Below are 12,728 nucleotides of genomic sequence, written 5' to 3' on the forward strand. Positions count from 1 at the left end.
CCTCCCTCCACCCTTCCATGCCAGCTCCCACCCCTGACACAACCCCGAGGAGAGCGCTACTGTGGGATATTTCATCGCTCCAGATGGAAAGAGCTCGGTGGTGAGTCCGAGTGGCTCTATGATCTCAGGGCGCCCCCTGCCTCAGTTTCCCCGGCAGCATTGCCTCCACGCACAGCAGGATGGAGACAACCGTCCCATGATGCCCCACTAGCATGAAGCCAGGGTCTTTAAACGGCAGTGATTGGGCAAGCAATCTACCAATGAGAACTCTTGCCGCCAATCTCCCTCCAACCCGTGACACTGTGTCATGCAAATTAGCGGTAGAAGAAGGGCGGGGATTGGTTAAGCTACCTCTGACGTCATAACGGCCCCGCCGAGCCTGTTATGATGAGCGTTATTACATGCAACGATTAACAACGTTGCTTAATTGCAACCTAATTGCTTCAGGTACAGCCTGGGCACAAGCTCCCAGGATGGGAAGTTCGAGGGCTCTGCGTTATCCAGGGGTTAAGATCACTGAGGACCCAGTTTTAGATTAATTCTAGCTCCTAAAGTAGTTAATCAATTTCCTTGTGAATTCTCAGCCAGTTCGCTCTGCCCTGGGAGAGTGAGGGCTGTACGTTTAGGGCAGGGCCGCCCAGAGGATTCAGGGGGCCTGGGGCAAAGCAATTTCGGGGGCCCCTTCCATAAAAAAAAAAGTTGAGATCATAGAATCTCAGGGTTGGAAGGGACCTCAGGAGGTCATCTAGTCCAACCCCCTGCTCAAAGCAGGACCAATCCCCAATTAAATCAGCCAACAGATTTTTGCCCCATATCCCTAAATGGCCCCCTCACGGATTGAACTCACAACCCTGGGTTTAGCAGGCCAATGCTCAAACCACTTGCAATACTATAGAATACTATATTCTCATGGGGGCCCCTGCGGGGCCCGGGGCCTGGGGCAAATTGCCCCACTTGCCCCCTCCTCTGGGTGGCCCTGGTTTAGGGAGGATACACTGGGTTTTTTTCATATGAAATGAAGAGAGTCGGATCCCAGCTTCAAGGGCAAATTATTGTCCTGGGCACTATATAGACCCTGACCGAAATCAGCACCCCTGGTGCCGGGCGCTGCACAGACACTTAGCCAGACAGTCCTTGTCCCAAAGAGTTCGCTGTCTAAACAAGGAAAGGACAAGAGGGGAAACTGAGGCACGGAAAGGGGACGTGCCTCGCCCCAGGTCCTTGGCAGAGCTGGGAATAGAGCCCAGCTGCCCTGGGCCTCAGCCTGGTGTCCTCTCCACGGCACTATGCGGCAGCTCTCGGAGGGCAGAGCCCAGTGGCTGTGAGCACAAGCTGGGGAACCGGAGCGGTTACTTCGCTTGCCTGGCCCGGAGCCGCAGGGATCCGAACTGGTCGGGCTGGTTGGGTTGGAGGCCCTGGCGAAGAGGCAGCTGTTCTAGCCTGCTGGGGCGGGGGCGGGGAGCGTGACTCACTCAACCCTGGCAAGAGCCGTTACAAAGCCAGTCCTGCTGGCTCCCGCCTGGCAGCTTTTAACCCCGTCTGCAAGCTCTGGCAGGCCTGGGGCATTTCGCTTCCCTCTGTGCGTCGGGTGAGGCCACCGCCAGAGCGCTGCGGCCGAATGAGAATCCTAAGCAGGGACGGGCATTGCGGTAGCACTGAGAGACCCTAACTGAGCGTGGGGGCCGTGCGGACCCCCCCCCCAGGATCGGGCCCCCAGCTGGGATCGGGCCCCCCAGCGCATGCTGGGGGCTGAACACACGTCTGCTGTGGGAGCCGTGAACTTAACTCCATTGCCTGGTCGTCAGAGATTACAACTCCCATGAAGCAGCCCGGTAACCCTCTTAGCGAGCAGAGGTGATGCATCATGGGAGTGCCCGGTCCTGGTGCATCATGGGCGATGTCGTCCAAGTGATGACCTGGGCCCCGGGGTAGAACTGGGGCAGGAGGCACTTGCACTACAGCTCCCCTGAGGCAGCGCGCTGGCGTTTGTCAACAGACGTCTCTTGGGCTTCGGGCCTTCTGGTTTGCGGTGGAAAAATCCAGTTTTTCTGCAGGAAGCAGAGGCTTTTCTGGACAGATTTCATTTCGTCGAAAAACTCCATTTCCCCTCAGAAAACAGCTTGGGTGGATAATATTCAACCGGCCCCACTCAGCCCCCACCTTGGCCAGCTCTGAAAAATACCAGCAACTCGCCCCTGGTCTCACCCAGTGGCAGAAGCAGGATTCGAACCCAGATCTCCTGCAGCCCAGCACCTTCACCCCACGCCCGCCGTTCTTTTCTCAGAGCCAGCCCCCCCTCTGCCTCCGGGTGTGGATTTCTTCCCTTCTCCCTCTAGGTAAACAGGTTTTGGTTTTGGTTTTGGTTTGGTTTGAAGTAGGGGTGAGAAGCAAAAGCCACAGTTCCTGCCACTTCCCAGTTAGCAAACAGCCATGTTTGAGCTTAGCCTCCTACGCACACCCCGCCCCGGTCAGGTGTGACGCATCCCAGCCCGATCCCGCCCGGTACAGAAGCATTGTCTCTGCCAGAGGAGAAGGGCACGCAGGGCGCAACAGGAAACGGGGACCTGAGCAAGTCCCCGAGCAGCTGGGTGAAATTCTCCGGCCTGGGCTATGCCAGAGCTCGGACAAGGTCACTGCAATGGGAGACAGGATGGCTCAGTGGTTAGTGTGCTAGCCAGTGGCGGATTAATAATTTTGCCGCCCTTAGGCCGGGAAATAATTGCCGCCCCGACTCTGCCCTTTTCCCGCCCCCATTCCGACCCCCTCCCCAAAGTCCCCACCCCAACTCCGCCCCCTCCCTTCCCCTATTGGATCCCTTCCACAAATCCCCGCCCCCGGCCCCGCCTCTTCCCCCAGCAGCGCGCGGCGTTCCCCCTCCTCCCCCCTCCCTCCCTGCCCCGCAAAACAGCTGTTTCGCGGCGCAAGCGCTGGGAGGGGAGAGAAATAGGACGCGGCGGCGCGCTTGCAGAGGAGGCGGAGGTGAGCTGGAGCAGGGGGGCGGGGCGCGGAGGGGAGCTTCCGCCCCTGCAAATTTGCCGCCCTAGGCCTAGGCCTTGTCTGCCTAGGCAATAATACGGCGCTGTTGCTAGCTTGGGAGAGCTGCATTTGCATCCTTCTACAGTAGGGCTTAGAAGCCGCCAAGCAAGGTCAGGGTCCTATTGTGCTGGTTGCTACAGGAATACAACCCCATAGCGAGCTAATTAGCCTCTTATGTCTTTGTGCAGGACCTGAGACACTGGGGCTCTTGGGTGCTACCGTAATACACCTAATAAACAATGTACAGCGCCTGGCACAATGGGGTCCTGGACCATGGCTGGGGTTCTTGGGTGCTACTGCAAAACACCTAATAAATAACGTACAGCACCTGGCACAGTGGGGGTCCTGGGCCATGGCTGGGGCTCTTATTTGCGTTGTGAGAGCACTCGACATATGAGACAACGGGTGTGAGGGGAAACTGAGGCACGGAGGAGGGAAGTGACTTGCCCAAGGTCACTCAGCAGGTCTGAGCTGGGACTAGAACCTGGGAGTCGTTATTTATTAGGTGTATTATGGTAGCGCCTCGGTCAGAGGCCAGGACCCCATTGCCCTCGGCGCTGTACAAACCCAGAACAGAGAGACTGGCCCCGCCCCAAGGGCTTGACAATCTACTCCTCCAAAGATCCGGTGATGATCTGTGTGTTACTGGTGGTAAATGATTCTTCTGGGCTGGGATCTCTGCCGATCGCCGGGGATTGGCTGCTCCCAGAAAGAGCTCTCCAAAGGAGAAGGAACTGGGATCCCCTCAAACACCCATAATCGGGGTCACATCCTCGCTTTTGGAAACCTCACAAATGCTGCATGTCCAGCCGGCCTGGGAGAGGAATGCTTGTGGGGCTTTTCTTTGCTGGAAAGCAAGGCAGAATGGCTTGTTCAAAGACACAGAGTAAAGTCCTTGGCAAAGCTGGGAATGAGACCCAGCAGTCCTGGCTCCCAGCCCCCCCAACTCTAACCACTAGCCCCCACTCCCCTCCCAGAGCCAGGAGAGAACCCAGGAGTCCTGGCTCCCAGCCCCCCAACTCTAACCACTAGCCCCCATTCCCCTCCCAGAGCCAGGAGAGAACCCAGGAGTCCTGGCTCCCAGCCTGCCCCAACCACTAGACCCCCACTCCCCACCCGGACCTGGGAGTAGAACCCCTCTGCCTTGCTGATGCTGACGCCCCCTCTCTGCCCCCCAGATGGCCTCCGCCAACGACACCCGGCAGGCCCAGAAAGATGCCGCCGACCAGAACTTCGACTACATGTTCAAGCTGTTGATCATCGGGAACAGCAGCGTGGGGAAGACGTCCTTCCTGTTCCGCTACGCCGACGACTCCTTCACCTCGGCCTTCGTCAGCACCGTGGGCATCGACTTCAAGGTCAAGACGGTCTATAGGAACGAGAAGAGGGTCAAGCTGCAGATCTGGGTGAGCGCCTAGGAGGGGAGGGAAGTGGGACCCTGGGGGGGGAGGGATGGAGGCCTGAGGGATCCCAGCGGGACGGTTTATCTCTTGGGGGGCAGGACTGTCTCTTTGTGCTGTGTTTTGTACAGCATCTAGCGCAATGGGGTCCTGGGCCACGGCTGGGATGCCCAATGTTACCGTAATACTGATAGTAGCTGATGAGGATAAGTTATGGCCCAGGCGGCCCCGCGCTTATCGATCAGGGGCCTCAGGCCAGAAGAGATCCAGCACCCTGTATGTTCTGGCATCAGCACCAGACACTGGAGAGAGAGAGAGAGAGAGAGAGAGAGAGACGTCCAATACTATATCGCAGGTGAATTCCTCCTGACCCCGAGCTGGGGATCGGCCTGTGCCCTGAAGCATGAGGGTTGACGGCCCTTTTCCTTTCAATCCTCGCCAGGTGCCGACCCTTCAATACCAGATTCCTGGGACTTCTGGCCCCATGTGGGGCGCACTCCTTCCCCCAACACCCGTTCTGTACAGCCCCCCTGCAGCCAGCCCCCAGCCCTGAGCCACCACTGCCCAGGAGGCGGCGGTTTAGAGGCCTGGCAGTTGGAGAGGCTCTGCCCTGCGTGGTGGGGTGTTGGGCCAGCTCCCCCGCAGGGAGTGGATCAGAACTTGGCGGCTCCCAGCACTTGTGTGTAGCAAATGGGCGTGAAATAGCCACGCTTCCCACCCACAGGGAGGGGGCTGTTACCGTAATCACTGGAGTACTGCAACGCTTCCTTTTTAAAACTTCATTCCCTCTTCTGTTGGAGGAAGCCATTCTGTGCAGTGCTGCGGCCATATAGGGAAGAGGCCCCACCCTGAGCCAGCCAGTCCCCTGCCCTGGGGTTAGATCAGAGCCGGCACCCCCTGGAGGGGAAAAGGCCCTGTGACCCATTTCCCACCCCCGCTGAGCCAGCCAATCCCCCCATTTCCCCCGAGGCCGGGGCCGGATCAGAGCCAGCACCCCCTGGAGGGGAAAGGCCCCATGCCCCATTTCCCACCCCCCTGAGCCAGCCAGTCTCCCCAGTCCCCTGGGGCCGGATCAGAGCCAACACCCCCTAGAGGGGAAAGGGCCCGTGCCCCATTCCCAGCCCCCCTGAACCAGCCAGTCCCCTGCCCTGGGCCCAGCCCAGAACTGGCGCCCCCTAGAGGGGAAAGGCCCCGTGACCCATTCTGTGGAGAGTGACACTTTTTAAGACTCTTTATTTCTCGAATGCAACGTGGCCCTGGCCCCCAGCCGGTGTGACTCAGCCTCGCTCTATTGGAGTCAGTGGCATTAGGTCACTTCACACCGGCCGGGGATCTGGCCCGTTGACTCCACTGGCTCTATGGCCGAGTGGGGATCGGGCCCACGTCATGCTGAGGCCCCAGTGGCCCCCCTGTCCCACGGTCCCAGCTGGCGGGACCGGATCAGCGCGTTCTTTTCCTGTTATCTCCATGGCCGGCAGCTGTGGCGAAGTCCCTAAGTGCAGCCGGATCCCCCGGTGCTGAGGGTAAACATCCCTCCCCTCCCCATGCGGCAGCTGCAGCTGTCACTGGCTTTTGCGGGGAGGGAGGGGGGTCAGAGTCTGCTGAAGGCCTCTGGCAGTCACCATGGTAATGGCACCAGCCTGCGTGCGCTTTGGCTCGGGCAGCAGCTGGTGTTACCTTGATGCCGGTAAATGCCACTGGGCACCATCATGCAAACTCTCCACCCAAAAATGATTCTTTCCCCCCTGCCCCCAAATCCTCTGGGGTCTCCCCTGCCAGCCTGGGGACCGAGAGACCCAATCTGTCCCCCTTTTTTTATTCTGTTTTGGCCTGTGGAACTTATTGCCACTGATTTTTCCAAGGTGGGAACTTCACCGGCCTCCTAATGCCACCCCTGAACTATGTCTGCCTCCTCATTTACCCTCTGTCAATGCAGTTAGCCTGTGGAACTCACTGCCACAAGATGCCGCTTTTGGAGAAAGGCTGCCTGGCCAGCCGGAGCCCTGCTCTGGGGATTTCTATAAGGCTGAGCGGTCTCTGCACATGCTGTGGCTTGAATCTTTGCAGGCCGTAACTCCACAGACTCCAGCCAGCAGGGAATTTGGCCCAGTGTATTTTTTTTCCACTGCAACCTCTTGCCCCACTGTGGTGGGCGGGAGAGACCCAGAGGAGCAGCGTTAGCGAATGGAAGCCCTCTCTGGGCGCTGACCTGACCACTAGGAGGGATGGGCGATTTAGATCAGGAGCACGTGTAGGAGCGACATTATGGTAGCACGTGGTTAACCCGTTGGCTTGGCTTTGCTGGAGTCACTCCCCTGCTTAATTAGATCTGAAGCTCTTTGGGGCAGGGTCCATCTGTTTGTTCTGCAGATGTACAGCACCTGGCGCATGGGTTCCTGGGCCTCGACGCTGAGGCACTACCACAATCCACCTCATAAATAAGTATTTAAGCCTGTGCTTTGCTTTAAGGGGACACAGCTGAATGGAGAGGGGTTCATTGAAATGAGGATGGACAGATGCCTTCCTGCCACCTCCCAAAAGGATCAGTGGAAGTGTCTCCGCCTCTCTGCAGACTCTGCCTGACCCTCCAAAAAAGAGAGAGGTCAATAAATAGGTGTATTATGATAGCACCTAGCAGCCCCAGTGATTGCCCAGGACTCCACTGCGCTGGGTGCTGTACATTATTAGGTGTATTATGGTAGTGCCTAAGAGTCCAGCCATGGCCCAAGATCCCATAGGGCCGAGCACTATACGTTATTTATTAGGTGTATTACGGTAGCACCTAGTAGCCCCAGCCATGGACTGGGACCCAATTATGGTAGGTGCTGTACATTATTTGTTAGGTGTATTACGGTAGAACCTAGGAGCCCCAGTCGTGTGGCCCATAACTCCATTGCACAAGGTGTTGTACATTATTAGGTGTATTATGGTAGCACCTAGGAGCCTCAGCCATGGCCAAGAACCCCATTGTGCTGGGCACTGTACATTATTAGGTGTATTACGGTAGCACCTAGGTGCCCAGCCATGGCCCATAATCCCATTGCGCTGGGCGCTGCACGAACACAGAACAAAAAGACAGTCCCTGCCCCAGGGCGCTGAGCCTCTAAATTCGACTAATTTAACTGAGATTAGTTTAAGGCCTAGCGTTGATCCCATCACCTAGCAATGAGTTCCACAGGTTAAAACCTGCGATGTCCCATCAGCTCTAAGGCCAACTCTCCATTCCGGATGTCCGCCGGCAGAGCTCTGCTACTCCGTGCCCTGTGGACGGGTGACGTCTGGCCGACCCAGCAGAAACCCTAACGGAGACGCGACGTTGCTTTTGCTGCGCTCGTTGATTTCGGTCGGGTGGGGTGGAATGAGCGATCCTGGCGGAGCGCACGGCTTTCCTGGGATAAGCCGGGTCCCCGCGAGAAGCCCTTTGTGTATGGCTGTAGCTTCGCCGGCAAAGCACTCTGCAGAGAGATCGGGCCTCAATCCGCTCCCTTTCCTACCCATCCCGCATCCTGCCTTCTGCAGCGGGCTGACTAGAATCCCACCCTGTCTCTTCCCTATCCCGCACCCCTCCACGCGTCCCCTCCTTGACCACCCCATCCAGACAAGCCCCCAGAAATGGGATCGTCCGGCTTGCCTGTGTTTTATTTTTAACAGCAGCCCATTCCGCTCCCTTATTAATCGATTTTTTTTTTTAATTACATGCAAACAGTGCATCTTACGTGCATCTGAGCTGTCATGGAAACTAGCTCCAGTTCCTGGTACCAGCCTGATGCTTCCAGGCCTTTTAATTAAAAGATCCTTCTGTCACGGCCCTCTGTGCGCTCCCTGGTCTCCACAGTAACAGGCCCATCGCTGGTCTCCGCGCGCTCCAGAGAGTAGATAAGAGCCGTACAAGGCCAAGCAGATAGGGACCAGCTGACATTTCTCACCCTCCCACAATGCATCGCTTCACTTGAGTCACGGCCCCGAACTGAAGCAGCCCTGTGGACACCTGGGGAGAGAGGGGCCCTGCCCCAGGGAGCTTGGGGTTATCCCTTGTTTTACAGAGGGGGAAACTGAGGCACGGGGGGAGGGAGTCTCTGGCGGGTAATGAGGGGGAGCATTAACCCCCAAGCCTCCCGCAGCGCTACCTCCGGGTTGAAATCTGCCCCTGCGCAGCTGGGGCTCTTGCAAAGAAGCGGCTCTTATTTGTGTGTGTTGGGGGGACGGGATTGTTTAAAGGACACCGCAGGGCAGGAGAGATACAGGACGATCACGACGGCTTATTACCGAGGAGCCATGGGCTTTCTGCTGATGTACGACATCGCCAACCAGGATTCCTTCAACGCCGTGCAGGACTGGTAAGAGACCCCATGTTCCCTTGCGTTGTACCATGAGAGCCAGTTGTGTCCAGGGCTGAGTGAAGTTACAGGCACTAGGGGGCCCCTGTTTAGGGCTCCTGGCTCCCTGGGGGTCACAGGGATTGAGGTCAAGATCTCCGTGGGGGAAAATGAGCTCTCTGACTGGTGCTGGTGGTGAAGAAAAGCTTGAGCCGAGCAAAACGGACGTCTGCCTGAGTCTGCCGAGAGCCTGAGCTGATAGCTCAAAAGAGGGTGGAGTTGCCTGACGCAGCGACCCTGCCTGAGTCTGCTGAGAGCCTGAGCCCGTCCGCCTGAGAGAGGGCAGCTGCGCTGCGTGTAACTGATGCAGCCAAGCAGAAAGCAAACCGTGTGTGAGTGGGGGAGGGGATATAGCCCCCTCAATCTCTCCCGCCCCGGGGAAGGCCCTGCCTCTATTGGAAACTCCTGATAAGGTTGCAGCGCTCATGTTTCTTAAAGACATGGCGTGGTGGGGAGGGGGCCCATCCGTAAAGACTCATTGGATTTTTAAGATCTTTTATGGGGGGCGGGGCAGTGTCGGGGATGGAAGAGGCAGGTCACTGCACTGAACTATGGGGAAAACCGGGGTGGGGTCAGGGGAGGACCTCGGAGATGGGGCTCTGCCCCCCCCCACTTTTCACTGCTCCCTATTCCTGGCTTCACCCCTCTCTGGGGGCTGTTTGTCATCACCCCCGCGCCCAGTTGCAGCCTCAGGCAGGGAGAGGCACAAATCTGCTGGGGCCACCCATGAGTCAGATTGACAGTGAGTCACCGGGTTTAGGGAGGAGGAGGCTGAACAGGGAAGGGGTTTAGCCCGGGGATATAGTGGAAGCCAGGACTCCTGGGTCCTCTCCTTGGCTCTGGAAGGAGGGTGGGGTCTAGTGGTTAGAGCGGGAGGTTGGCAGTCAGGACTCCGAGGTTCTAGCCCTGGGTCTGGAAGGAGGGTGGGGTCTAGTGGTTAGAGTAGGGGATTGGGAGTCAGGGCTCCGAGATTCTGTTCTGGGAGGGGAGCCCTCGGACGGCTGCTGTCACTCACACAAAGTCCACCGGATGCCGTTTCTTCCTGGGACTGAGTTTAACGCCGCTGAGCACTGACCGATGCACTTTCCCTCCAAAGATCTCCGAGTGCTTTACAAACGGGTCGGTATTTATTATTATCCCTCTTTCACAGAAGGGGAAACTGAGGCACAAGGTAGTGAAGGCACAAGGTAGCAGAGACACCCAAAGTAGTCATCTTTTCCACCCCCCCTCCGCTCTACCCACTAGGCCTCTCTCCCCTCCTAAGCCTGGGCATAGATAGACCCTCGGAGACCTCGCTCCCAGCCCCACAGCTCGAACCACTAGACCCCAAAGCCCTCCCAGAGCTGGGGATAGAACCCAGGAGTCCTGACCTCAAAAGGATAGTAAACAATGTGAGTTGGGAGGGTAGGGAGGAGGGGGGAAGGATGCGTTCAATCCCTCCCATGGAAGAACCTATATATAGTGCAAATTCCTGGCTGGTGTGGGACTTATGTTCCTTTAAGACGGGGCGGTGCAGGGACCCCAGCGATAAAAGACACATTGGATTTGTAACCGTGCTCTTTTATAAGGGGGGGAGGAGTCAGAGTGGGGTGGGGTGCAGGTGATTGACAGCTGCATGGGCACGGCTTGTAAGCAAGACCCGAGTTCAATTCCCACCCCCGCTCCGTAGGGCGACCCAGATCAAGACCTACTCGTGGGATAACGCCCAGGTGATCCTGGTGGGGAACAAGTGTGACCTCGAGGACGACCGAGTGGTGGCCACGGAGGATGGCAAGCGGCTGGCTGATGAGCTAGGTAGGTGCCCTCCAGCCCCGCAGCGGCTGGAGAACCTGGAACGGATTTTTCCGTTTGTCGACAATTCCAAAACCCCAGGACTGAACTTTCGTGGGGGGGGGTCAACGTTTTTCAAAAGGTTCAGCAAGTTGAAAACTATTTCGTTTCGACTTGAGGCAGACGTTTTGAGCATTTTTAACCTCTTTTGTTTAATTTTAAAGAACACAATTGAAGGAAATTTTGAGACGGAAAAACTAAAATGTGTTGATTTAAAAAACAATTCTTTCTTTTGTTTTGTTGGGGGGTTCTTTTGTTTGTTTTTTGGTTTGGGTTTTCTTCCCCTCCAACTGCAACAATTTGATAGAACAAATTCCCGTTAAAATCAGCAGTCGGTAGGCACCTAAATAAGGCTGGAGGCCTCAGGCACTTGGCTAACGTTTTATCTGCAATCACAAACTTCTCCATGAACAGAAGGGGCCTCTCCCAATCATCTCTCCGCCCTTAAAACTCTTGTTTTTTGTGTCACCTCGCCCCCTAGTGGTCAATGTCAACAGATAAAAGCTCTACTACTGCTAGCCCATATAGTCAAAGGTAGAAGGAACAGGAGTACTTGTGGCACCTTAGAGACTAACAAATTTATTAGAGCATAAGCTTTCGTGGGCTACAACCCACTTCTTCGGATGCATATATATATATATATCCGAAGAAGTGGGTTGTAGCCCACGAAAGCTTATGCTCTAATAAATGTGTTAGTCTCTAAGGTGCCACAAGTACTCCTGTTCTTTTTGCGGATACAGACTAACACGGCTGCTACTCTGAAAGGTAGAAGGCACCATTGTGATCAGCTAGTCTGACCTCTTGCATCACACAGGCCAGAGAACTGTAGGTAGTTGTAGAGGGTGATCAGGTTATTGCTCTGTTAGCTCAGGTGTTAAGGGACTGGGGTTTTCATGCTGAAGGCTAAGGGTTCAAATCCTCCTGCTGGATCCACCATAAGAATGGCCATATTTGGTCAGAACAAGGGTTCATCTAGCCCACCCTCTCTTCTGATGCCAGGTGCCCTAGCGGGAATGAACAGAACAGGGAATCATCAAGTGATCCATGCCCTGTCGCCCATTCCCAGCTTCTGGCAAACAGAGGCTAGGGACACCATCCCTGCCCATCCTGGCTAATAGCCATTGATGGACCTATCCTCCATGAACTTATCTAGTTCTTTTTTGAACCCTGTTATAGTCTTGGCCTTCACAACATCCTCTGGCAAGGAGTTCCACAGGTTGACTGTGCGTTGTGTGTACTTTCAGTCACCAACACACGATTTTCTCCTCCTTCTGTTCTTTCTCATTCCCTCCTTTCTCCCCCTTCCCTCCCCTCCCCTCCCCCCAGGGTTTGAATTCTTCGAAGCCAGCGCCAAGGACAACATCAACGTCAAGCAGGTCTTTGAGCGCCTGGTGGACATTATCTGCGAGAAGATGAACGAGAGCCTGGACACCAACTCCACCCTCGTCAGCAACAGCAAGAATGGGGCCCTGACCGAGACTCCGCCCCCGCAGTCCAGCAGCTGCTCTTGCTAGATAACAGACTCCGCCCACCTATGGCTCCTCTCTCCTCCCCCCCCCCCCCCAAGTGGTCACATTGATGTCATAGATAAATAGGGTGGGAGGTTATGGGGAGAGGCAGATCTCTTGGGCTGCTGCCCCAGTGTCTTTGTATTTGCCTATGACAACAATGCAACAGATCCGCCCTCCCTTTCCTTATCCCCGATCCAGGGTTCTTCCGTCCTGGCAACCACGGCCAGCTGAGGGATGAGGAACGTGAGCCCATCCACCGGACCTCAGAGGTGGTGGGGCAGGCCCAGGCCCCCCACAGCTGACGCAAATTGGCCTGACTTCCGTTGACTTTGATGGCGCTGACGTGGGTGCTACGGATCCAACGGGGGTCTGATGCCTCAGCGTATGCGCAGTCTCTTGGGAGCGCGTCTGTTATTAGCCAAGCCCTAGGCGCAGCTTTGCGAAAGGCTGGGGCATCGAACCCCCGAGTAGATCTGTGACAACCGCTCTGTGTTTGTAAGAGGACGGAGAGGGGTGCCCGGGGGGAGATGTGAGGAGGTTTCCTGCTCTGGGCTTGCTGCAGGTTGGTGTGAGGG

General features: G+C 56.4%; 1 protein-coding gene across 1 annotated transcript; it reads left to right on the top strand.

Moving 5' to 3' along the window:
• The first annotated feature begins 4,214 nt into the window (after window positions 1-4,214).
• Window positions 4,215-12,156, top strand: RAB3D (RAB3D, member RAS oncogene family). Its single transcript, XM_065419256.1, has 4 exons — window positions 4,215-4,442; window positions 8,655-8,773; window positions 10,482-10,606; window positions 11,969-12,156. The coding sequence occupies exons 1-4, from the start codon at window positions 4,215-4,217 to the stop codon at window positions 12,154-12,156; spliced, it is 660 nt and encodes a 219-aa protein (XP_065275328.1).
• Window positions 12,157-12,728: the final 572 nt, after the last annotated feature.

The sequence above is a fragment of the Emys orbicularis genome, chromosome 19 (genome assembly GCF_028017835.1).
Source record: "Emys orbicularis isolate rEmyOrb1 chromosome 19, rEmyOrb1.hap1, whole genome shotgun sequence".
Lineage (NCBI taxonomy): Eukaryota > Metazoa > Chordata > Testudines > Emydidae > Emys > Emys orbicularis.

Excerpts from the sequence above, each read along its gene's own strand:
- RAB3D (XM_065419256.1), top strand. The coding sequence starts at position 4,215 with ATGGCCTCCGCCAACGACACCCGGCAGGCCCAGAAAGATGCCGCCGAC. Across the intron at positions 8,774-10,481 it reads TTCAACGCCGTGCAGGACTG|GGCGACCCAGATCAAGACCT; the intron begins GTAAGAGACCCC and ends CCCGCTCCGTAG. Across the intron at positions 10,607-11,968 it reads GCGGCTGGCTGATGAGCTAG|GGTTTGAATTCTTCGAAGCC; the intron begins GTAGGTGCCCTC and ends CCCTCCCCCCAG.